Source organism: Aotus nancymaae, unplaced genomic scaffold, assembly GCF_030222135.1.
Source record: "Aotus nancymaae isolate 86718 unplaced genomic scaffold, 86718_ANA_hifiasm-v0.15.2.pri h1tg000040l, whole genome shotgun sequence".
Classification (NCBI taxonomy): domain Eukaryota; kingdom Metazoa; phylum Chordata; class Mammalia; order Primates; family Aotidae; genus Aotus; species Aotus nancymaae.
In genome coordinates this window covers 92,523,045-92,549,432 of record NW_026988454.1, presented here as the reverse complement: position 1 = coordinate 92,549,432, position 26,388 = coordinate 92,523,045, and the positions used below count along the sequence as shown (strand labels likewise).

General features: G+C 36.6%; 1 protein-coding gene across 1 annotated transcript in view; it reads left to right on the top strand.

The window, feature by feature from the left end:
• Positions 1-26,388, top strand: part of CD109 (CD109 molecule) — a 145,761-nt gene that overhangs the window by 82,579 nt on the left and 36,794 nt on the right. The window contains exons 11-23 of the mRNA XM_012471821.3: positions 1,180-1,404; positions 1,958-2,059; positions 2,149-2,211; positions 3,246-3,422; positions 5,296-5,448; positions 13,084-13,158; positions 13,585-13,645; positions 14,870-15,011; positions 15,953-16,070; positions 18,833-18,946; positions 20,680-20,898; positions 21,905-22,049; positions 26,147-26,323. Of these exons, the coding sequence (XP_012327244.2) occupies positions 1,180-1,404; positions 1,958-2,059; positions 2,149-2,211; positions 3,246-3,422; positions 5,296-5,448; positions 13,084-13,158; positions 13,585-13,645; positions 14,870-15,011; positions 15,953-16,070; positions 18,833-18,946; positions 20,680-20,898; positions 21,905-22,049; positions 26,147-26,323 (1,771 nt within the window). The remainder of the gene's footprint in view (positions 1-1,179; positions 1,405-1,957; positions 2,060-2,148; positions 2,212-3,245; positions 3,423-5,295; positions 5,449-13,083; positions 13,159-13,584; positions 13,646-14,869; positions 15,012-15,952; positions 16,071-18,832; positions 18,947-20,679; positions 20,899-21,904; positions 22,050-26,146; positions 26,324-26,388) is intronic.

Genomic DNA, 26,388 nt, shown 5'->3' with positions numbered 1-26,388 from the left:
CTAATTTATACATAAGCAAGAGTGGAATATGCTCCAGTAAAACTTCATTTACAGCCATACTGGATTGGCCTATCAGCTTGCAGTAGTTGGCTGACCTCTGATTTAAAGAGAGAAGGGGTCACTTGCTGAATGGGTCAGTAAAAGTTTCAGGTAGTTTCTGATTTCAATGATCTTAACAATTTAGACAGTTTGAAAAGGTAAGTTAAAAAAATTGAGGCTGCAAATGGAAATTTCTGAATGAGGTGAGTGAAACCACGGGAGTTCAGGGAGGAAGAGCTGGCTGTGGGATAGGCATGGGGGTTTCTATGGGATGCTTTATGGAAGAGGATGCTCTAAACTGTTTTTTAAAAGACTAGTTGGGTTTTAAATGCTTGGGCATGGGAGTGGGAGGTGGGGAGCAAGATAAGAAGTGAGATAAGAAGGTGAGCTCTGGCTGGCAAGTTCAGGGTGCACTCAGGTAGTGTTTGAGGGAGACTGCTCAGGCTGTGTGCAGGAGGATGGCAGTAGCACAGGAGTGGATGGGCAGCCTTGTGGTAGTGGCTGTGGGAGTGGAGAGGATGGAAGAGAGAAGATAGGACTTGGTGTTCATTGGATTTTGTGGGTGGGGAGAGGGAGGGAAAATCCAGAAATGTAAAGTCTTGCAGAATCGTGATGTTAGCAAAAATAGGAAAATGATGTGGTTGCCATTTTACTTGTGTGGATTTGAGGTGGCTAGGATATCCAAGTAGAAATTTCCTTCAGGCAATTGGAGGAGTTGGGCATGAGCTCCAGAGCAAGGTGAGGCTAGGAATTTTGGATTTAGGGTACAATCACAGAGATAACAAGCTAAGCCATAGGACTGCTGAGACCTTGGAGGAAGAGAGAACGAACATATGTCCAAAATTCCCACATTTAGAAAGAGGAAGGGAAAACTGGAAAGGACACTGAGAGGATGCAGAAAGAGAGGTAGGAAGTCAAGGGGTTGTTTTGGAGCTGTGGAAGGTAAGGGAATCCATAATATTAACAAGGGAGTAATCAGAGATGTTGGATGCCTCCCAGAGAGAGGCCACAGAATCTGGGTATTATAGTGCTACCAATAATTTTTGAGAGTTCAGTTTCATGAGAATACTGCAGATGGAAACCTTATTCAATTGTACTTAAATCCTTTGCATTTTTAAGATGTTTTGTTTTGACCATTAGGTGAAGGTAACCCGTGCTGATGGCAATCAACTGACTCTTGAAGAAAGAAGAAATAATGTAGTCATAACGGTGACACAGACAAACTATACTGAGAACTGGGGCAGATCTAACAATGGAAATCAGAAAATGGAAGCTGTTCAGAAGATAAATTATACTGTCCCCCAAAATGGAATTTTTAAGATTGAATTCCCAATCCTGGAGGATTCCAGTGAGCTACAGTTGAAGGTGCCATCTGTTTCCCATTATTGTGTCACTGCAACATCGTTACAGTTGTAATCTTGTGGTAGGCACTCAACCTGTCAGACCTGAAAGTGCATAGGAAGTGGATACATGTTTCTATTTTAAAAAACGGGGAGAGTGTTAAAGTAATTTAAAATGACAGTGGCTGAATGTTACACTAAACTTTTCCTTGTAAGTTCATTTTGAAGAGCACAGTAAAATATAGCAATGTGAAGATATGATGGAGAAGTTCCTCAAACCCCCAGTCAAGGGTTTGAGGTCAGTCATTTGAATTTTTTTTTTGCAGGAACTGAAATGAAAGAGGAATATATATATATGTGCATATATATATATATATTCCTTTCCTGTGTTTTAAAGCTATCAGTTTCTTTACAGTATAAGCCATACAATGATGAAAATCTAATGTCATCAATGTATTTTTCCTACATAAAAAAAGGTGAAAATTAATTTGGTCTTTACTAATTGTTCAGCAGGTAGCGTCTTTTCTCAAGGTGTTACTAAGGGTGAATATTTACAGCTCCCTTTTCTTTTGTTATAGGCCTATTTTCTTGGTAGTAAAAGTAGCATGGCAGTTCATAGTCTGTTTAAGTCTCCTAGTAAGACATACATCCAACTAAAAACAAGAGATGAAAATATAAAGGTAATGCTTACAACTCACTTGATAATTACAATGTAATCAGTCTCTTTTGCTTTTGATATGTACATGTTAATTAAAGTTTTTTTTTCTAGGTGGGATTGCCTTTCGAGTTGGTGGTTAGTGGCAACAAGCAATTGAAGGAGTTAAGCTATATGGTAATCTCTTATAGAATCTAAATTGATGATCTGTAAAATCATCTATTTTTTCATTTTTAAGTTCAGGGATACATGTGCAGGTTTGTTATATAGCTAAACTCATGTCATGGGGTTTTGCTGTACAGATTATTTCATCACCCAGGTATTAAGCCTAGTACTCATTAGTTATTTTTCCTGATCCTCTCCCTCTTAACCTCCACCCTTCCATAGGCCCCAGTGTCTGTTGTTCCCTTCTGTGTGTCCATGTGTTCTCATCATTTAGCTCTCACTTATAAGTGAGAACATGTGGTATATGGTTTTCTGTTCTTGACTTAATTTGCTAAGGATAATGACCTCCAGCTTCATCCATGTTCCTGCAGAGGACATGATCTTATTCTTTTTTATAGTTGTATAGTATTCCATCATGTATATGTATCACATTTTCTTTATCCAGTCTACCTTTGATGGGCATTTAGGTTGAGAATCATCTTAAATGGTGTCTACCTTATGTCCACACTAAACTTACTAATTTTTATAACTCAGCCTCATACCTTTTTAGCTCGTCTTTTTTATATTGCAATCAAATAAAAAACCTTTTTTATTTCTTCACCTATATTTGCATTTCCCATTTAAAATAATTAAATATTATATTATGTTTAAATTTTAAATTTCTATTTGATAAGCAATACATATTCATTGTAGAAAATTATGAAATATAAGAAAAACAAAAAAGAAAATAAAAAGTACTATCGATGACCTTGTAATTTTGCTAATCCAACTTTCCCAACAGTGCCCTGTATTTCTTCCAATCAAAATTAGATTCTTAACTATGAAGCTACTGTTGCTCCAATCAGTATTACTTTAATCTTATAATTTTCTGTTTCTCAGTGTATGCTCTCTGTGTTTGTCAGAGAGGTTTTCCTGCATTCAAAAAGACTCTGAAGCTGACTTAAGTCAAGAATTTGTGTGTATGCATACAATTATGATTAATGTAGCTTCAGTTGAGATCTTACTAGGGTTAGCAATAGATTAAACCCATCTACTCTTCTTTTCAGGTAGTATCCAGGGGACAGTTGGTGGCTGTAGGCAAACAAAATTCGACGATCTTCTCTTTAACACCAGAAAATTCTTGGACTCCAAAAGCCTGTATAATTGTGTATTATATTGAAGATGATGGGGAAATTATAAATGATGTTCTAAAAATTCCTGTTCAGCTTGTTTTTAAAAATGAGGTAAGATTTAAGGTAATGATGTTTAAAAGAAAACTTTATATTAGTGAAGTCTGAGAAATGTAATATTTCTTTAGAAAAGTATCATTAAACCAAATTGGTTAGAAATTTTTATTATTCCATTTCTAGAACTATGGTTAAATGTTTTAATATTTAGCACTATATATATATTTTCACATGTGGAGTTATTGGGTATTGGTAGTCTATTTGTAAGATATGGTTCTGGTCTTTAAGATTTTAACTCAGATCATGAAGCCATTTCAGAATTTTTCAAATGGTTGAATAAATGTTGCTTGGGGATGAAATTCCAGCGGTAACATAGTGTTGATGTGGTGTTGATATTGCAGTGATATAAAGGGTGTGGGAGGGAGGGAGGCCATCTAGGATAATATGTAGAAGCACAGCTGGACTTTCACTATCTATTTAATTAGCTGGACACTAGCCCAGGGGAACTTTTCAATAAGCTTGATTACGTTGCATGTGAGGATCTGTATGGAGTCTGGTCTCCAAGTGCACCAGTGCCTTTTATAACCTCGAGTGATCAGCTTGATTAGGAAATCTCTTTGGATCCCAGCTCTGAAGAAACCTGATTGAGTCACCCCATGTATATCAGAATGAGCCATTGCTGTCACTAACAACTGCTGCCTTCTCAGTCTCTTATGTAAAAAATTATTGCTTTAGCCGGGCGCGGTGGCTCACGCCTATAATCCCAGCACTTTGGGAGGCCGAGGCGGGTGGATCACACGGTCAAGAGATCGAGACCATCCTGGTCAACATGGTGAAACCCCGTCTCTACTAAAAAAAATACAAAAAATTAGCTGGGCACAGTGGCGTGTGCCTGTAATCCCAGCTACTCAGGAGGCTGAGGCAGGAGAATTGCCTGAACCCAGAAGGTTGAGGTTGCAGTGAGCCGAGATCGCGCCATTGCACTCCAGCCTGGGTAACAAGAGTGAAACTCCATCTCAAAAAAAAAAAAAAAAAAAAAAAAAAAAATTATTGCTTTAAATAGTGATAGGCAGAGTATGGTTCTTCCATTTCTTTTGCCTTTACTTATTAAAGTATTTGAGGAGTAACAGTAGTGATCTGTACTTTTTTTAAAAAAATTTTTATTTGTTTATTTTTTGAGAGTGGGTCATGAGACTGGCTAATTTTTATATTTTTGGTAGAGACAAGGTTTTGCCATGTTGCCCAGAAAAAAATAAAAAATAAAAAAAAGAAAGACAATTCCCAGTAGGAAGGGGCCTCATGACATTTGATTCAGCGGTCATGTGATGACTGATGCTCTTTATAAAGTATTAGTAGGTCAGGACCATGCTTTCATGAGGGTAACGGCGAGGAAGTTTAGAGGGCCATGGAGACACAGAGCATAGGGTCCTGATTAATATTTGCTCTAACTACCCCCTTCCTTGGAAAGGCCTCCCCTCACCCGCAGTCCAGGTGGTTCTATGAGTCCCCCGGGAGCTCTCATTGAATTCACTCCTAAGTTCACATCACCAACATGTAGGCATCTGCAGTTTCTGTGTTTTTCCTTTTGGATACTGGCCTTCCTCAGGTGTGTTAGACAGTGCTGTCTTCTACTCAGCAGTGGTTGGGATCTGAGGGGTGGGAGATAGAGAAAGGGAAGAAAAAATATACAGAATTGAAGAATAATTCAGATTTATACCACTGTGAGAAGTTTTATGACTTGCAAACACTGTAGGAGTAGTTTTTTATTCCTTTCCCTAGAGAAGGGTTATGTATGGTTTTAGAATTATCCCTGGGCCAAGGCAAATGTAGAATCTGCTACTGCAGATCAGCAGTAGCCACTGATCTGCTATTGTCAAGAATGTTCTTTAAAAAAGTGAAATAACATAATCCTGCTTTCTCTCCTTCTTAGATAAAGCTATATTGGAGTAAACCGAAGGCTGAACCATCTGAGAAAGTCTCACTTAGGATCTCTGTGACACAGCCTGACTCCATAGTTGGAATTGTAGCTGTTGACAAAAGTGTGAATCTAATGAATGCCTCTAATGATATTACAATGGAAAATGTGAGTTAAGCTACTTTTTAAATTATGAAAATATGCATTACAAGAGAAAAAGGAAACTTTATTGTATTACTTTAAATAAAGAAAATTCCATTAGTTCTTTTGCATGTGCAAGTCATTAATTAGTAAAGCTTCCAAGTAAAAAATAATCTGTATTGTAATGGTTATGTTGGAAAGAAGCTTATGTGGCTAAGTGTCCCTGCTGTCTTCTATGAGAAATACCACCTAAAGTTAGATGGGAAGAATAAGTTCTGGAGGTCTATGGTACAACATGGTGGCTGTAGTTAATGATGATGTAATACATATTTGAAAATTGCTAAGAGAGTAGATTTTAATGTTCTTACCACAGAAAATGATCAGTATATAGTATGCAAGGTGATAGATATGTTAATTAGCTTAATTTAATCATTGCACAGTATATACAGATATCAATCTATCGCATTGTACTCGATAAATCTATATTAAAAAATGCCACCTACGGTTTTCCTTCATTTTCATACTATATTTTAAGACACTCAAGAAAGTACTAGGAAATTGACTTGCATAATTCTGGGTTACATTGGATAAGAGAGCTTTAGATAATTTTTGAAGTGTTTTCTATTTTGGTTATATACAGTGGTTATAAATAATTACAGTTCCCATTGAATCAGGAGTTTTCAGTATATTGAGGTGGTGAAATCATGTTATTCTGCAGAAAATGTACAAACCAAGAAGTATATAAACATCTAGCATTGCATAAATGAATTACATATTCATGAGTCATTTGGTTTTTATTTATATGTTCTTGGTATATCCTTGTGTACCATTGTCAATTGTAATCTAGATTGTACAATTTATGTCTATTAATGGACTCAGTACAGTGATTAACAATACGTCAGAAAGAAAATTATATATAGTTAGGTTGATTTGGTCATTATATTGTAAAATTTAATTTGCGTGTGAAAAATTGTACATTTTCTTCAGTCTATACAACTATTTTTTTATCTTTTCTTTTTTTTGAAAACTTTTTTTACAACCAATTGGTCATTTTTTTCTCTCTGACTTTTCCTGAGTTCACATTATTTTTAGAAGTCTATAGATCTTGCATTTGATTTAACTGAATACTATTACATTCAGTCAATATTGTTATATACAGTTAATGCTATTCAGTTAAATCAATAGTATTTAAAAGTATTTAGCTTTCTAAATATCTTGGTAAATATATTATTTCATTTTTTCTTCCCTACATATGTATATGTTTGTGTGTGTGTACATATATATATATGTGTATACATACACATACACACACACCCTTTCTGATGTGCTGCTCTCTGTCTCTATTTGTGTTAATATATAATATATACATGTTATATATATATATTTCCAGTATATTTATAGATACACATAATATATGTATATTTATGTTAAATTTTCTCAGATATTAAGATTGCTTTCCCAGATTTCTTTTGGTTCATATTTTCTTGGTGTATTTTTCCATCTTCTTATTTTAAACCTTCTGTAAATTTTTAAGTGTATCTTTTAAATAGCATATTATTATATTTTGCTTTTGTTTTTCAATCTAATATAATAGTCAATATCTTTTAATAAGTTTTTATTTAATCCACCTATAAGTATGGTAATTCTTGTTCTAATAGGGACTTTTTTCTGCATTTTTCATATTTTTAATTTTAGACTTTTTTTGTGGGCTACATTAAATTTGTTTTGCTGATTTAGAAGTTATGCTTTCTATTTTTGTTACTCTGTTAGTTACTCACAAGCTGTACCCATGTTAATTTATTCTTGCTGATTTTGAAAGGTTATCAATATTTGAATCTTCTAGTATGCTACTATATCCTCCTGGTCTCTGTCTCCTCCTCCTCCTAACCTGGCCAGATCATTCTGATTGTGTACAGATTTTAGCTTTGTGTTATCATAGATTGCCCTTTCAATCTACGCTGTTCTTTCATTTTTTAATTTGTGAAATCTGTGTTGATTATTTCTTTCTCTCCATTTTATTTTTTTCTCTGTTTCTGGGACTTTTGTTATTCAGAAATTGGCACTTTTACTTCCATCTTCTCAGGCGAGCACCTCTGCCCTTCTAGTGTGGGCACCTTCTTTCTTCTCTGGGAGAGTTCCTCAATGGACTCTTTCAGCTTAGTGATCATTCATTGGTTGTATCTATCCTACTTTGATCTCTTACACTGTGTCTTTTATGTCAGCTATTATGTTTTTAATATCTGTTATTTTCCTTTGTGTCTTGTTTTTGTTTTATATTCGAATATTTCCCCTTATCTTCTTGTATATATTTACTATGCATATTTTAAATTACTGAATTGACCTTTTCAGTAATTTTGTGTCACATGCTGCATGCTACATGTCTAGTTGGATGTCTTACTTTTACAGTAGTTATACTCTTTGGAAGTCTAGTTGATTTGGCAGCTCCTCCGATAATATCTATTGGGGAAGGCTGAGCATTAGGTTCCAATCTGTGTAAATCCTGTTAATCCCTTCTGAGGGGAGAGGTCTAGCCTCATGGACTAGAGAATTACTCTTGATCTTTTCTGCTGCCTGGCTCTATTCAGAGCTTCACTCTTAAACCCTTGGGGAAAGAGCACCAGTAAGGGAAAGTCTCCTGAGGTTATGATTCACTAGCCCCGAGGGTTTGGAGGAGGAGGAGAGGGAGAGTGAATGCTTGAGGGACATGGGTCTGTCTGCCTGTTTTCCTCACTTTCCCACACTAGAAGGGCAGAGGTGCTGATCTGGTGTTATCTTTTGGATATTGCACAGGCAGTCTGAGCTGCTACTGCTATTGATTTTGGCAGTGAAGTTGCCAGGATTATGTGTCCTGAGGCTACCCCCTGGAGGGAAACAAGGGCAAAATTTAAAAACCTCTCCTCCAGTCTGTTTTCTGACTGCTGTGTCTACTGCTGTGTCTAGCTGCCTTCTGCCTTAGGCTGAAGCCACTCACTTTCTCCCAAGACCAATTCAAGATGTCCGCCACTCTTCCTGGGGTTTTCTCATTGTGCACACTGAAGTTTCCTGCTTGCTTTTATTGTTTCTCCAGTTGGTTCTGGAGGAGGGAATCAGGAGCCTGTGATAGTAGACTGTTTTGACTTCTTTTTTTTCTTGTTAAATTTATATGTGTTGCCAATAGCCTCTTGAATGCCTTGGAATAATTTAAGTATATTGGATCTTCCAGGAATAATTTTTAGAGGTTAGCCTTCTTGTGGGTAGCCTGTGCTGCAGCTTTGACAATGCTTTGTTTATTGAGCCACTGAGAACAGGAAGATTTCTTTATGAGATAGATGCTGCTTTTTCTTTTTTCCTTTTTAAAAAATAAATTTTACTGTGTATATTTGAGGTTTGCAACGTGATGTTATAGAATACATATAGGCAGTATAATGGTTACTGTAGTGGAACAAATTTACATATTTATCATTTTGCATAGCTACATTTTTGTGACAAAAGCAGTTAAAATCTATTTACCGAAAACTCCAAATATCATACAATTCTATTAACTGTATCTCTCATGTTGTGGATTATATCACTGCATTTTTTCATCCTAGATATCTGCTGTTTTTTGTCCTTTGATCTCCATCTTCTCATTTCCTTCTTCCTTCCTCTCTCATCTCTGTAGCTATCATTTGTTTATTTGTTTATTTAAACTTTTAAGTTTGGGGTACATGTGCAGATTTGTTACATAGGTAAACTTGTGTCTTGATGGTTCGTTGTACAGATTATTTCATCACCCAGGTATTAAGCCTAGTATCCAATTGTTATGTTTCCTGATCCTCTCCCTCTTCCCACCCTCCACCCTCTGACAGGTCCCACTGTGTATTGCTCCTCTCTATGTGTCCATGTGTTCTCATCATTTAACTCCCACTTATAAGTGAAAATGTGGTGTTTGGTTTTCTGTTCCTGGATTAGTTTGCTAAGGATAATGGCCTCCAGCTCCATCCATGTACCTGCAAAGGAAATGATCTTGTTCTTTATGACTGTGTAGCATTCCATGGTGCATATGTACCATATTTTTTTAATCCAGTCTATTATTGACAGGCATTTAGGTTGATTCCATGTCTTTGCTATTGTGAATAGTGCTGCAGTGAATATATGCATACATATGTCTTTATAATAGAATGATTTATATTCCTTTGGATATATACCCAATAGTGGGATTGCTGGGTCAACTGGTATTTCTGTCTTTAGGTCTTTGAGGAATTGCCACATTGTCTTGTACAACGGCTGAATTAATTAACACTCCTACCAACAGTGTATAAGAGTTCCTTTTTCTCCTCAACCTCACCAGCATCTGTCATTTTTTGACTTTTAAATGATAGCCATACATTCTGACTGGTGTGAGACATATATCTCATTCAGTTTTTTTTTTTTTTTTTTTTTTTTTTAAGACAGAGTCTTGCTCTGTCACCCAGGCTGCTGGAGTGCAGTGACTTGATCTTGGCTCACTGCAACCTCTGCCTCCTGGGTTCAAGCGATTCTCCTGGCTCAGCCTCCTGAGTAGCTGGGATTACAGGTGTGAGCCACCATGCCTAGCTGATTTTTGTAGTTTAATACAGACAGGGTTTCACCGTGTTGGCCAGACTGGTCTCAAACTCCTCAAGTGACCTCAAGTGATCCTCCTGCTTTGGCCTCCCAAAGTGCTGGGATTACAGTGTGAGCTACTGTGCCTGGCCTCATTGTGGTTTTTGATTTGCATTTCTCTAATGATCAGTGATGTACTTTTTCACATATGATTGTAGGCTACATGTATGACTTCTTTTGAAAAGTGTCTGTTCATATCCTTGCCCACTTTTTTAATGTTTTTTTTTCTTATAAATTTGTTTAAGTTCCTTATAGATGCTGCATGTTAGACCTTTGTCAGATGCATGGTTTGCAAAAATTTTCTCCCATTCTGTAGGTTGCTTACTCCCTTGATAGTTTCCTTTGTGGTGCAGAATCTCTTTTATTTAATTTGATCCCATTTGTCAATTTTTGCTTTTGTTGCAATTGCTTTTGACATCTTCGTTATGAAATCTTTGCCTGCACCTATATCTTGAATGGTATTGCCAGGTTGTCTTCCAGGATTTTTATAGTTTTGGGCTTTACATTTAAGTTTTTAATCCACCTTGAGTTAATTTTTGTATAAGGTGTAAGGGAGGGATCCAGTTTCAATCTTCTGCATATGGCTACCCAGCCTTCCCAGCACCATTTATTGAAAAGGGAATCCTTACCCCATTGCTTGTTTTTGTCAGGTTTGTTGAAGATCAGATAGTTGTAGATGTGCAGTCTTATTTCTGTGTTCTCTATTCTGTTCCATTGGTCTATGTGTCTGTTTTTGTACCAGTACCATGCTGTTTTGATTACTGTAGCCTTGTAGTATAGTTTGAAGTCAGGTAGAGTGATGGCTTCAGCTTTGTTCTTTTTGCTTAGGATTGTCTTGGCTATGCGAGCTCTTTTTTGGTTCCATATGAATTTTAAAATAGTTTTCTCTAGTCCTGAGAAGAATGTAGTAGTTTAACAGGAATAGCATTGAATGTATAAATTGCTTTGCACAGTATGGACATTTTAACAATATTTTTTCTTCCCATTAAAGAGCATGGGATGTTTTTCCATTGGTTTGTTCATCTCTGATTTCTTTGAGCAGTGGTTTGTGTTCCCTTTGTAGAGATCTTTTACCTCCCTAGTTAGCTGTATTCCTAAATGTTTTATTCTTTTCCTGGCAGTTGTGAATGGGTGCTTATTTCTGATTTGGCTCTCTGCTTGCATGCTGTTGGTGTATAGGAATGCTAGTGATTTTTGCACATCAATTTTGTATCTTGAGGCTTTGCTGAAGTTGTTTAGTCAGTTTAAGAAGCTTTTGGGCTGAGATTGTGGGGTTTTCTAGAAATAGGATTATGTCACCTGCAAACAGGAATAATCTGACTTCCTCTCTTCCTATTTGGATGCCCTTTATTTCTTTCTTTTGCCTGATTGCCCTGGCCAGAACTTCCAGTACTGTATTGAATAGGATCGTGGAGAGAGGGCATCCTTGTCTTGTGCTGATAACCACTGTTTAAATGCTGCTTCTTGAATAGTTCTATGAATTGGTGTCTGAGCAAGAGCAGAAGCAAATCGTCCTGTATTTGTATTTTGTGACAGAGTTAGAGTCATGGAACTGAAGACTTTTCTCTTTATTATGCCTGGCTCTGGCTCCATTGTCTTGCCAGCTTGTTGAGACATTATGAAATTTTTTTCTGATTGTGTTCTTATTGGTGCCTGTTCTAGTTGCTTGCTGTAGATGTAGCTGTGGTTGTTGTTAGCATTGCAGAAATAGTGGTTGCAGGTGTTTAATTTTATGCTAAAGTGTGTTTTTTCAACTTGTACTTAGATTTTTTTAATGTGATTTTTAATTCTGACTTTGTCTTATCTGGTTAATGCTAATGTAAATTAGGGAGAAGTATCAAAATCATTACCTGAAAAGGTGTATTACTTTAATTTTTTATTGTAGCTAAATATAAATGAAACAAAATTTGCTCTTTTTACCATTTTAAGTATTTAATTCAGTGACATTAATTACTTCAAAATGTTGTGTGACCATCACCAGTATTTCCAAAACATTTTCATGGCTCCAGAGACTCTGTAATCATTAAACAATATCTACTCATTTCTCCCTCCCCCGGCCCTTGGCAACTCTAGTCTACTTCTGTCTTTATGAATTTGCGTATTCTAGATATTTCACATAAATAAAATTATATAATATTTGCCCTTTTGTGTCTGGCTTATTTCACTTTGCACAATGTTTTCAAGGTTCCCCCATGTTGTAACGTGTATCAAAACTTCTTTTTATAGCTGAATAGTATTGTATTGTGTACATCCACCACATTTTGTTTATCGGTTTTTCTGTTGATGGACACTGGTTGTTTCCACCTTTTTTTGGCTGTTGTGACTAATGCTGCAGTGAGCGGTGGCATACAAGTGTCTCTTGGAGTTATTGTTTTCAGTTCTTTTGGGTATAAGCCTAGGAGTGGAATTACTGGGTTGTATTCTAGTTCTATGTTGAATTTTTTGTGGAACTGCCAGTTTTACTCACTCTTTTAGCCTGTTTTACTGACTTTTGCTAGCAATGAGTATTGTTCTTAAAAAAAAAAGCATTGCTAATGGGGTACCTGCAAATATCTCATTTTAGAAAAAACTGTATCTCATGGATGTTGTCGTTGGCATTGCTTTGACTGTCAGTGAGGCTGAATATTTTTCTGCTTATTAATAACATATTTCTACTTTTATAAATGCTTCTTCAGATTTTCAAAAAATTTAGGTCATTGACATTTTGCAGAGTTTATATTAACCCTCAACAAAGTTAACCTGTTTGTCTTTGCCGAAAGCATGGGTCATTTTTAATGCTGACTTCTGCCTGTTAGTCTTGTAAGTTCTCCCTGGCAGAACTGAAGTCCAGACTTCTTAGGAACTCTGGATTGCTGAACAGAGTAAAAGTAAGGATAAATAAGAAACGCAATTTTGGCTGACTGAATGATGAACAAAGCAATTACATATTCATTGCTCCTCAATTTGTGTCATTTTCAAAGTTGATAAACATGAAGGCTAAGTCATCTAAGTTACGTGTAAGAAGTGTTGTGGAAGGTTGCTATGAATCCATTTGTTCTGTATGTTTTATCTTCTCCTTAGGTGATCCATGAGTTGGAACTTTATAACACAGGATATTATTTAGGCATGTTCATGAATTCTTTTGCAGTCTTTCAGGTATGTTTTGTTTGCTATATTGAAAAGGTATTACGAGTTTTTACTATTGCAAACTTTCAGAATTAGTGATCATTTTGAGATGTTAACCTTTTATTAAATATGTCACTGAAGTGCAGTCTTATGTAAGGGTGATTTGAAATGGAAAGATAATCATCTTTCCAGTTTTAAAAGCAAGCAGAACAATTCACCATTAGAAAAGTTAATGGAATTGACATTAAACAAATAATTTTTTTCTTTATGTGTATATATTGCCATATAAATATATTTCTTATATGTGTGTTTGAGTGAGATTGAATGTATGTGCATGTGTTTACCGACACTCTCAAAAATGAGCAAAAGTGAGTCAAGAGAGTGGGAGACTGCTGTGATAATTTAGAGAGCATATCAACTTGTGTTTTAAAAGAAAATTAAAATTATTCTTTTTAGGAATGTGGACTCTGGGTATTGACTGATGCAGACCTCAGGGAGGATTATATTGACGGTGTTTGTAAGTAATATATAGTGACTGACATACTTGTATTTGTCTTTCACCTGATATTCAACATTACTTATGTAGGTATGGATATTTTCTAGATGAACATAGAGATTGTGATTTTCATTTTTCCATTCTCTTGTCCTAAAATGTTTGGAGTTTAATGTACTTGGAAGTATATCTGGGCCATGACATGGAATGTTCACCTGAGCTCCTGTTTAGATCTTTGAAGTGAGTGTTTTCCATTTTCTCTCCGTAATTCTTTGAGGTAGTTATATTTTTGGACATATTGGAAGCTGCTGTGCCTCCAATTTGTATCACAAACTGTGCTATTCTTTTGGAATTATTTAAAAGGAGCAACATAGTTTTGAAATGTTTTTGTTCTCTAGCTTTTTGAAGTTCAAAAATAGACCAGATGCCATCATGCCATAAAGTATTCTGGTACACACACACAGACACACACACACAGACACACACACAGACACACACACACGCACTCACACACACAATCCTCATCAATCTGAGTTCTTCCTGGATGGGTCATATCTGCACATCTTAGTTTCTTGGATTGCTAAATAGAGTTGGCTACCAAATAATCATAAGTGTGCTTTTAGAAGGAAGTCATAAAATGTTTTGACCGAAGGAAATGTATAAATTAGAATGGTTAACCTTAGAAGGGATTCTCTTTTCTTTCAGGTAAAATTATACTAATATCGTCTTGAAAGGATTCTAGAACTGTCAGTTTCTATCCCTGAATTCCCTGTTTCTGTCAGAATTTCTGTTATTCCATGCTAAGCCCCGGGGTTTCTTCGGTCTGGTTCTTGCTGCCACAGGACACCTGATCCTCTGTCCTAAAACTTAGAAGATAATGTTATAGTCTTGAAGATGTCATGAAGTCATTATCATCTCTCTATATTAAAGATATGTGGTACATTTAGCTTTCCTCATATAACCTTCTATCCTAGACAATGTTCCAAGCATCTTTTTCCATTTGTTAGTCTCAGCTTTTACCCACCTTTGTTCTTTTTTATGTACCAAATTCTTCCTAATGCCTACTGTAATACCCATTCTATTGCCAATAATACTTACTGCATCCTTCACCTTTTCTGAAAACCTTCTTCAGAGACATTATGTCTCTGAACACCTTCTCAAGTGATCAACGTTTGTTCTGCGCATGGAGTTTACAACTCATTCTCTCTGGTGGCCGTTTTTCTAATTATTGTTAATGTTTATTTATAGATGACCATCCAGAGTATGCTGAAAGGTTTATGGATGAAACTGAAGGACATATAATAGATATTAATGGCTTTTCTTTGGATAGCAGTCCACGTGTCCGAAAACATTTTCCAGAGACTTGGATTTGGCTAGACACCAACATGGGGTAAAAATGTATAAAGTTCTTTGCCCGTATATATTTTGTTTAGTGTTTGTTTTAAAGAAGCTTTGCCCTCTTTCTAATGTTTAAGTACAAGCGTAGTGTAACTAAGAACTAAGTAGACTGAAAATTTTTTTTTGGAAATTACATTTATTGAATCTAAATACAGTTTTTCATAAAGCCACACACAAATTATGGCAGGAAGGTCTCATCAATGAGAAGACAGGCCTTTTTTGAATGAAGGGTAATTTTAACTTCCTTGAAGTCTTGTGATTCTTGTTAAAGAAAAATTGCTGGGAGTACATTTGTTGTCACAGGGTGGGAAGCACTCATGATTACCTCCTGTGACCCCTGGCAGTGCTGCTAACTGAACTCTGTTCCTCACAAAACATTCCCGGGAGTCACAGGGACAAGGGGCATGGGTGGTGGAAGGAATTCAGCTTAGCTGATAAACCCCATACTACCTGGCTTGATAATTGAGCAGGTAAATCATGAAATCCACGTACTATTTTATAGTCAGCTGTTTAACGATAGTTGAGTTAACACATGAGTGAAATCTCAAGAAACAAATAACAGCATTGACAGGGATACAGATAAACACTTTTCTGCAAATTTAGAGAAAAAATTAGAATTAAGTTTGAAAATGTGTTATTTATTATCTACACAAAATTTGTGGAATAAATGTTTATTCAGAAGATGTAAATATTGCAGGAAGCCTTTATTAGAATATGGATCAATATGCAGTATTATGACCTTATGATAATCTATCTTTGAGAAGTTGGGATCTACTATTTTATACTTAAATCCTTTAAATGGTCTTAAATTCAGATATGTAAACAATGTGAAAAATTGAAATTCTTCCAAAAATAGTTTAGGTTATGTTGCCTTATTTAGAAATATATCAGTTCTTGGTTTTGTGATGTTTATGTTTATTATATTGACTTCAGTTCCAGGATTTACCAAGAATTTGAAGTAACTGTACCTGATTCTATCACTTCTTGGGTGGCTACTGGTTTTGTGGTCTCTGATGACCTGGGTCTTGGACTAACAACTACTCCAGTGGAGGTATTGTATTAAAGAGCTGCTTACCAATGTTACAGTGACATTAAGCTAACAGAGCGTCAGCTCCTCAGTGGATTTTTTAAAGAAATGATTGCTTATAATATTTATCACAGTTTAGAGATTCCTTGGCTTTGTCTTTGCTATTTATCTGTTTTATATTTGAGAATGTGAGCTATATGTAGCTATATAAACTGCTAAATGTGTGAAGTCCGTATTAAGATTTGGGTAGAAAAGTTTATTATTGACCTGAACTAACCATCTCCAAAGGCCAGAAGAGAGAGACAGAGAAAGAAAAAGAGAAAGAGAAAGAGAGAGAGGAGAGGAGAGGAGAGGAGAGAGAGTGGGTCTTTTCATGTGTCCTCTTCAAGAATGAACAGAACTTCTCAAATTGTTCCCTAGCCAGTATTCCATCATGTCTTTTAGTCAAATTGCATCATATATTGTTTCCTAAACCAGTCACTGGCAGGAGGAATATAATGACCATGAGTGGCCTTAGACCAGTAGCTCTCACTTTAATTTTACCTGAAGCCCCCTTTTATAACAGACATTTTGTGTTGCCTTTTTACCATCTCCAGATGAAATTCATAGAAAGTGTAAGATACCTGTATATACAACTTTCTAAAAAACATTGATATGTGATTATTAGAGAAATGCAAATTAAAACCACATTGAGATACCATCTCACGCCAGTTAGAATGGCGATCATTAAAAAATCTGGAGACAACAGATGCTGGAGAGGATGTGGAGAAATAGGAACACTTTTACACTGTTGGTGGGAGTGTAAATTAGTTGAACCATTATGGAAGACAGTGTGGTGCATCCTCAAGGACCTAGAAACAGAAATTCCATTTGACCCAGCAATCCCATTACTGGGTATATAGCCAAAGGATTATAAATCATTCTATTATTAAGACACATGCACACGTATGTTCATAGCGGCACTGTTTACAATAGCAAAGACCTGGAACCAACACAAATGCCCATTGACGATAGATTAGACAAGGAAAATGTGGCACATATACACCATGGAATACTATGCAGCCATAAAAACCGATGAATTGGTGTCCTTTGTAGGGACATGGATAAATCTGGAAACCATCATTCTCAGCAAACTGACACAAGAACAGAAAATCAAACACCTCATATTCTCATTCATAGGTGGATGTTGAACCTTGAGAATGCAGGGACATAGGGAAGGGAGCATCACACACTGGGGTCTGTTGGTTGGGGGGCCAATGGAGGGACAGCGGCGGGGGTGGGGAGTTGGGGAGGGACGTGGGGAGAAATGCCAGATATAGGTGATGGGGAGGAAGGCAGCAAACCACATTGCCATGTGTGTACCTATGCAACAATCCTGCATGATCTGCACATGTACCCCAGAACCTAAAGTACAAGTAAAAAAAAAGAAGAAAAAATCAGTATGCCCTAAGTAAAAGACTAAGGAGAAATAAAAGGAAAGTAATGTATAATAAAATAATATGTATTTCAATATGTAACTGACCAGACATAGCGACATACTGAAATATTTATGCTGTGCATAGAACCACCCTGCATGTAACAGCTACAAATGCAGTTTGATATATGTGTATTGTTTCAATAACTCAAAAACCTTGAGTGATGCTGCCTGTGGTGGTATGCATTTTCAAAATGGTGACCGATTTTTGGTAAAGGTACAAATAAAACAAGTTGCAGTTGTCTTGTATGAAATGAAATGAATTGTCTCCTTTGAAATGTAATTTCAATTTACAAAATAAGTGTATTCATGAAAAATTCAGTGTATATTGAAAAATATACACTTTGGGTTTATATAGAAACTAGAATTAGATTGTATACTCAGACCATTAGAAACAGGCAATTCAACTACATTAATGTCTGAAGGCACATTCAAGAATCATGAGAACACAGGGCAATTTTTCATTGTCTGGGACTATCCTCAGTATTGCAGACTGCCACCCAGTAACTCCTGATAGCACCTTCGTGTCATGGTGACAATCTAAGGCACCTTCACAAATGTCCAGATAAAGTCTAGAGGGAGTTACTACTGCCAGAAAATACACTGGCCTAAACTAATCCAGGTTTAGTTTTAGATGCCGGAGTGGGACTTGGCCTTTTCTGTGGGACTTGGCCAACAATATCAGAATTGGATCACTGAGGAGGAAGCACATGTATTCACGTGTCCCACACATTTTGTATCTGTATGTAAAAATAAATCATATATATGTTTTAGAAATAATTGCCAATTTCCTCTTTAAATTTAGTCAGAAAGCACATGTATTTAGATGTCCCACTCTACAACAGGGGCTCTTGGATTTGGCAGGGTTTTTAAAGCAGACTGGTGGAGTCGATACAGTATGAAAGAAGAGCAAATTGCTTTGGGATTAGACAGGCTGGGTTCTAGTTCTGGCTCCTCTACTTGCCAACAATATGAATTTGTACCAGTTACAAAGAACTCTAAAATTTAATTTTCTTTTCTATAAAATAGGAGCCGAACACTAATCTCATGGGGTTGTAATGACCAAACAAAATAATTTATGTAAAGTGCTTGTACTAGTAGGCACTTAATAAAGTATAGAGATTATTAGGTTAAGTAACATAAGTCAATTTGCCATCATTCATTTGTGTTAAGTTGCTGTTTGCTTTCCGTTGATAGACATTTCTAGGTGAAGTTAAAAACTTCACAGGTTTTATAAAGATTGTATTTAATTGCATAAAATGTGAAGAATTTTGACCTGAATGAAAATATGTACTCATTGTATTCTTTCCAGCTGCAAGCCTTCCAACCATTTTTCATTTTTTTGAACCTTCCCTACTCTGTTATCAGAGGTGAAGAATTTGCTTTGGAAGTAACTATATTCAATTATTTGAAAGATGCCACTGAGGTAATATATTCAAGCTTTTCTTGATCATTTACATTCAGGAAAAAATGGGGGTATCATGAAGGGATTGGGTTGTGTAGTGTCTGGGCATTTGGGATTCTAAGCACTTTATACATTTCTGGGAGACTGAAAATAGATATATCTTGCCAGTGATTTCTTCTGCTAATTAATGTCTAAGGACATCATTAGCATGTCTACACCTTCCCTCCTTGAATTTTCAGCATAGGTTTTTCGCTTTCACCAGGGAAGTTCTTTATTGTCTTTGAAGCATGCCTTTTTCTTTCCTGCCTCCCTGCATTTCCTCCTGGTTTTTCCCATATCTAGAATGTGTGGCCATTTCTCCCTGCCACTCTGTGCCCACTGCAGTTTTTTGTTTTTTTTTTAGATAGAGTCTTGCTTTGTCTCTTAGGCTGGAGTGCAATGGTAGGATCTTGGCTCACTGCAACTTTAGCCTCCCAGGTTCAGGCAATTCTCCTGCCTCAGCCTCCGAGTAGCTGGGATTACAAGTGTGCACCACCAAGCCAGGCTAATTTTTTGTATTTTTAATAGAGACAGAGCTTTTCCATGTTGGCCAGGCTGATCTTGAACTCCTGGCCTCAAGTGATCTGCCTGCCTCAGCCTCCCAAAGTGCTGGGATTACAGGCATGAACCACTGCACCCGACCACCATTCTGTTGTGTTTGTAACCTCCATGTTTATATTTTCAAGGATTCACTATTGGATCATGTACCTTGTATTTCTTAGCTAGTCATTTCCCTGGGAGGCAGGAGTTAGGTCCACTATTTGTGTTATGCCCGCAGTATGTTAACCATATGATTGATTTTTCTCTCCCAAGAATAAGTAGGGATATATAATTAACTTTATTACATACATGAAAATGCTATAATCTCTTTAGGCACTTTATATATAATTTTTTTAAATTAAAATTTTAATTTTTCAGCTTTTTATTGGCATATTTGGCTGACAATGCAGGAAGTAATTTTTTTTATTTTTAATTTTACTTTTTAACCCAGTAACAAGTAAAAGATCTAGAGCCAAAAGGCCTGAATTCGTCCAATCTACCTTTTGCCAGCAAATGATTTAATTGTTGTTCCTCATCTATAAAATGGAAATGATAATTATTATACCCACAAACAATATTCTGAGAAGCAGAGGAAAACATCAATGGAAAAATAATTTATAAAATGTAAAGCCTAGAGAAATGCTATTTTTGATGAGCTTCAACTTTGGGACAATTTACAAAAGTTTACAACCAAGATATGCTTCAGGACTAATGTCTGAGTTGTACTTTCATTGGAATAGTTTTTACAGTGACTTCAATGAATTCAATAATTTTTCATGCTGTTTTCTTCATATTTTTCTAATGGGACCGGTATGTCCCAGGATGACGTAGTTAAATCAAGCTGGTGGTGAAATCGATATACAAAATAACCTTTCTGTGCACATCCTTACCACCTAATGCTGTCAGATAGTGAGAGAATTTAATATCAGTGGGAGGACTAGAAATGGGGCTGAAGAGTGCCCTTTCCCCATGCATCTTGAGGTTGAGGGGAAATCATAGAAAATAAGTGAAATTTTTCCTGGTACCCTTTGAAACTCTCCTTGGCCGAATCTTTGTCTCATCTCTTCTCTGGTCTTGAGCCCCACAGATTGAACAGTACTTAAAGTGGCGATAAAAGAGCACTTTACTGAAGAGCGTTTATTATACAAAAGCTTTGATTTATTTTTTTCTTTCAGGTTAAGGTAATTGTTGAGAAAAGTGACAAATTTGATATTCTAATGACTTCAAATGAAATAAATACCACAGGCCACCAGCAGACCATTCTGGTTCCCAGTGAGGATGGCGCAACTGTTCTCTTTCCCATTAAGCCGACACATCTGGGAGAAATTCCTATCACAGTCACGGCTCTTTCACCCACTGCTTCTGATGCTATCACCCAGATGATTTTTGTAAAGGTGAATATTTGATGTCTGAAATAAGTGAAGTAGAAATACATATTTAAAAAGGAAGCAGAGGATTTTTTTTCTCTTGGTTAAATTTTTTGGCATATCTAGTAGGCCATCGTATTACCTTTCTGGTAATGCCTAATCATTTTCTCATCTGCATGTAAAAATAATCATATAAATGTTTTAGGAATAATTGCCAATTTCCTCTTTAACTTTAGTCAGGAACGTGACTAACAGCTCTTTTACAGTCATTTACATCTACAGACTGTGTTATGTTGCGATCCTGTGAAAACACAGTTAAGTCGATTTGTAGATTTAGAATTTTGGAATTTTTCAGTGAAGGTAAAAGATATTTTTATAGATTTTTTTTCAAAGATATTCTAGACAGAAAGACAATAAGCATAGCGACTGAACACTTGTATTCTGGGGTGAGGCAACCCTGTGTTTGAATCTCAGTTTTGCCAAGTGTGATTTTGAACAAGGCATTTAATCTCCCGCTCTTTGGATAATAATAGCAACTACCTGAAAGGGTTTTTCTCCTTATATTTTCATCTTCTTCTTTGTCATTTTCATGGTCAGTTCGTGAGATGTCTTATCTAATTTAACTAGAATTTACTAACAGATCTGAAGTAAGAATAACAAAGTGGTACGCACTGTGTCATCAGATTTAATTCAGTTCCAAGCAAATGGTGCCAATTAAGTGCAAATCCTGTTGAAAAGCACATTTCAGTTAATGACTTTGTGAGAAAATCTAAAAGTAGGAAAAATTAATTAAAGTTATGGTAATTTGTTGTACTACCAACTAACAGGAAAAACTCATTCTGTGAAACGAATCTATTACTTGTTTAAATAAAATATCTAATTTAAAGAAAACAAAAGCGAAATGGTAGGTGCTTATTTAGCCATACACAAACCTCAGACACAACAGGTCAGATGTTTGTGCTCATATCTGTGTATAGTTCTCTCTAAATATGTGAGTAGAGACCATGTTAATTGTGTTCCTTTTATTCAACAGGCTGAAGGAATAGAAAAATTATATTCACAATCCATCTTATTAGACTTGACTGACAATAGGCTACAGAGTACCCTGAAAACTTTGAGTTTCTCATTTCCTCCTAATACAGTGACTGGCAGTGAAAGAGTTCAGATCACTGCAATTGGTAAGAATAGAGGATATCACCATCTGTTGGTTTCATTGTATCTGATCATATACGTTGTTCCTTAAAGATGTATTTTCTTATTGAGTCCTAATAAGAAGAGATTTCAAAAATCTTTAGTTGGTTTGCCAGTATTTTATTGAAGATTTTTGCATCTATGTTCATCATGGATATTGTCCTGAAGTTTTCTTTTTTTGTTGAGTCTCTGCTGGGTTTTGGTATCAGGATGATGTGATGGGGGGATGGAGGCAGGAAACCACACTGTCATGTGTGTACCTATGCAACAATCCTGCATGATCTGCACATGTACCCCAGAACCTAAAGTACAATAAAAAGTTTTTTTTTAGTTGGCCCCAACAACTGATTGTATTATGAAAGCTGGCAAATTATGTATCCTAGACTAGTTCTTCTCAGTCTTCAATGTGCATAAGAATCACCTGGGAGTCTTGTTTAAAAGCAAATTCTGGTTTAGTAGGTCTGGAGCAGGGCCTGGGAATCTGCATTTCTAACAAGCTCCTAGATGTCGGTGATACTTTTGGCTTTCAGATCACACTCTGAGTGGCAAAGCCTCACTCTACTGTGGCTAGAGAAAGGGGTTATTCCTAAGAGCAGAGCTTCTGGCTTCTGTGGCTCTCCACCACTGGTGAATATCAGAATCTTCTAAGGAGCTCTGTAAATACACAAACATCTGGGCTCTACTCTAACCCTACTTAGTCAGAATTGCTTGGGCTATGGCTTGGTCATGTGTATCTTAAAAAGCTTTCACAAGTGATTCAGGTAAACAAAGGTTGAGTACTACTGCCTAGAGCAGTTCTCTGTGCAGGATATGGATAACCTTTACAGTAGGAAGTTACCCACTGACTTCAGTCACCTCTCCTAGTTGCTTTCCATAACATAAAAGTACTTTTCAAAAATTGACAATTTATGGTTGTGTAAATTTGTGGAATACAAAATGATATTATCATTTATGAATACAATATGGAATAATTAAATCAAGCTGGTTAACTTATTAATCACCTCAAATACTTAACTGTTTTTTGTGGGGGGAACATTTGAAATTTGCTCTCTCAGCAATTTTTTTTTTTGATGGAGTCTCTCTCTGTCACCCAGCCTAGAGTGCAGTGTCAGGATCTGGGATCACTGCAACCTCCGCCTCTTGGGATTCAAGCGAGTCTCCTGCCTCATCCTCCTGAGTAGCTGGGATTACAGGCATGTGCCACCATGCCCAGCTAATTTTTGTATTTTAGTAGAGATGGGGTTTTGCCATGCTGGCCAGGCTGGTCTCAAATCCCTGACCCCAGGTGATCCACCCTCCTTTGCCTCCCAAAGTGCTGGGATTACAGGTGTGAGCCATGGTGCTCAGCCTTTCTTAGCAATTTTGAAATGTACAGTACTGTTATTATTAACTATAATTTTCCATGCTAAAAGTGCTTCTTTTTTTTTTTTTGAAACAAAGTCTGTCTCTGTAGCCCAGGCTGAAGTGCAGTGGTGTGATTTTGGTTCACTGCAACCTTCACTTTCTGGGTTCAAGTGATTCTCGTACCTCAGCCTCTCATGAAGCTGGGACTACAGCTCTGTTCACGATGCCTGGCTAATTTTTTGTATTTTCAGTAGAAACAGGATTTCACTTTGGCTTCCCAAAGTGCTGGGATTACAGGCATGAGCCTGCCTAAAAGTACTTTTTAATTAAATATAGTGTCTACACAAATGGTGTTGTTAGTCAGGGTTCTCCAGAGAAACAGAACCAATAGGAGATACTTATATATAAGAGGAGATTTATTATGAGGAATTGGCTCATGCAATTATGGAGGCTGAGAAGTCCCATGATCTGCTTTTGCAAGCTTGAGACCCAGGAAAGTCAGTAGTATAATTTACTCTGAGTCCAAAGTCCTGTGAACCAGGGGAGCTGAAATTCCAGTCCTAGGAGAAGATTAGATGAGGTATCTCAGCTTAAGTAGTGAGGCAGGAAAAAAAGCGGTGATTCCTCCTTCCTCAAGCTTTTGTCTATTCAGGCTCTCAGTGGATTGGATGGTGCCCACACACACTGGGAAGACAATCTGCTGGACCCAGTCCACCAGTTCAAGTGCTAATGTCATCTAGAAATACCCTCACAGACACCCAGATGCAATACTTAATCTAGGAACCCCATGGCCCACTTAAGTTGACACACAAAATTAACCATCACAAATGGTTTGTTTATATAGTTGTGCTTTACAAATAACTGAAGAAAACGGTTTAATTAATGACATCTAATAGTTTGTTGGATCTTTAAGATGGCAGGACCTAAAACACTTTTTTATAGTTCTTTTATATTTCACCAGCAGGTGTAATGCTTTTCATTATAACCCAAACAACCAATCTGTAGGCAGATGACTTTATTTGGAGAGTTAGATATAATTTTTCTTTTTTGGGGGAAGAGACAGGGTTTAGCTATGTTTGCCCCAGGCTGGACTTGAATTTCTGAGCTCATGCAGTCCTCCTGTGCCAGCCCTTTGCATAGCTGGGGACTACAGGCGTGCACCACTGTGCCTGGCCAGTTCTTAAAAGGAATTAAATAAACTCTCTATTTAGGGGAATAAATTCTGCTTAAGCATCTCCCACAGTGTTGGGATGCTGGGAGATGCACTACACACACACACACACACACACACACACACACACGCACACACACAGAGGGAAGGAGCCTGGCATTTTAAATATATACCACCACTCCTTACATAGGAACGATTCGATCTATGGTCACGGAAATACCCCGAGGCTTAATTTTTATGCTTGATGTAAAGAATGGATTTTCAAGGTTTATTTTCACATTTTTTAAAAAAGACCTATTTTGTAGCCCAGAATGTACAAATTTTAGCTTGCTTCTTTGAACTTTGAGAGTCTAAGTTTATGTTCACTTTGAATATGAAACATATAACCTGCAGTGGTAACAATATAACCTCTATTTCTTTGTATTCACATCTAAAGTTTAAGCTATGCTGGCACAACTTCAGCCTATTCATATGAAACAGGCTTTTTTCCCCCTTTTTTAATATTCATTTTTTAGGATCACATTTTCACTAGGTATTTGGACTTGGCATTGTATAAGTTTTCAAAATAAACTACATAGAAAGATACTCTTATCTATACAGCTTAACAATGGGAGGACCAAAATTAGAACTCAGCCTTCATATTTCTGAATTTTTACTACTTTCTGTGAGTTGCAGTGTTAGGATGTGGGTAGAGGATTTTTTAAAGGGTGTGTTTTGTTTAATTTTAGATTACTGACTTTGAAGAATATTCCTAATCCTTTTAGGAATTAATTGAAATACTTAGATTTGTTTTTGCTAAATAGAACACATTGAAAAACACTACAATCTTCATTTTTTTTTTTTTTTTTTGAGATGGAGTCTAGCTCTGTCACTCAGGCTGGAGTGCAGTGGCGTGATCTCGGCTCAGTGCAACCTCCGCCTCCGGTGTTCAAGTGATTCTTTTGCCTCAGCCTCCCGAGTAGCTGGGATTACAGGTGCCTGCCACCACACCCAGCTAATTTTTGCATTTTTAGTAGAGACGGGGTTTCACTGTGTTGGCCAGGCTGGTCTCAAACTTCTGACCTTGTTATCTGCCTGCCTCGGCTTCCCAAAGTGCTGGGATTACCACCATGAGCCACTGCGCCTGGCCTTTTTTTTTTTTTAAATTATTTCTCAACTGCTTGTGGTATATTAGTAAGAAATAAGAATAAAATTTTGTTTATGTGAAGAATACTCCTAACAAAACATTTCTTTCCTGTGTAAGTGATAGTGTCCTACTAATCAATTCCTTACATTTAAATAAATATTTTTTAAAAAGTTGTTTTTTGCCTAATTTATGCTGTAAGCTTTAACTGAGCTAAAAATGTCCTTTTTAATCATATGATTTGCAAGTTCAGTACCAGAGCATTGTTATTTTTTGACCAGTCTTCCTAAAAGCTTGATATAAAGTTTCAACTCTGTTCTAAGCAGTGGGATAATCATATTGCTTCAATGACAGAGGCCTTCTGTACTCAGTGGAAGTCTCTTTGCCACCAGCAGGTGGTAGTTACTGAATATTTACTGAATGAATTGCATGTCTTGTGCTTTCAGGAGATGTTCTCGGTCCTTCCATCAATGGCTTAGCCTCACTGATTCGGATGCCTTATGGCTGTGGTGAACAGAACATGATAAATTTTGCTCCAAATATTTACATTTTGAATTATCTGACTAAAAAGAAACAACTGACAGATAATTTGAAAGAAAAAGCTCTTTCATTTATGAGGCAAGGTAAGCATTTTAGAGACCTACATTTGTTTGCAAAAAATTTGTGTTTTTTTTCAGGTAGGGTTCAC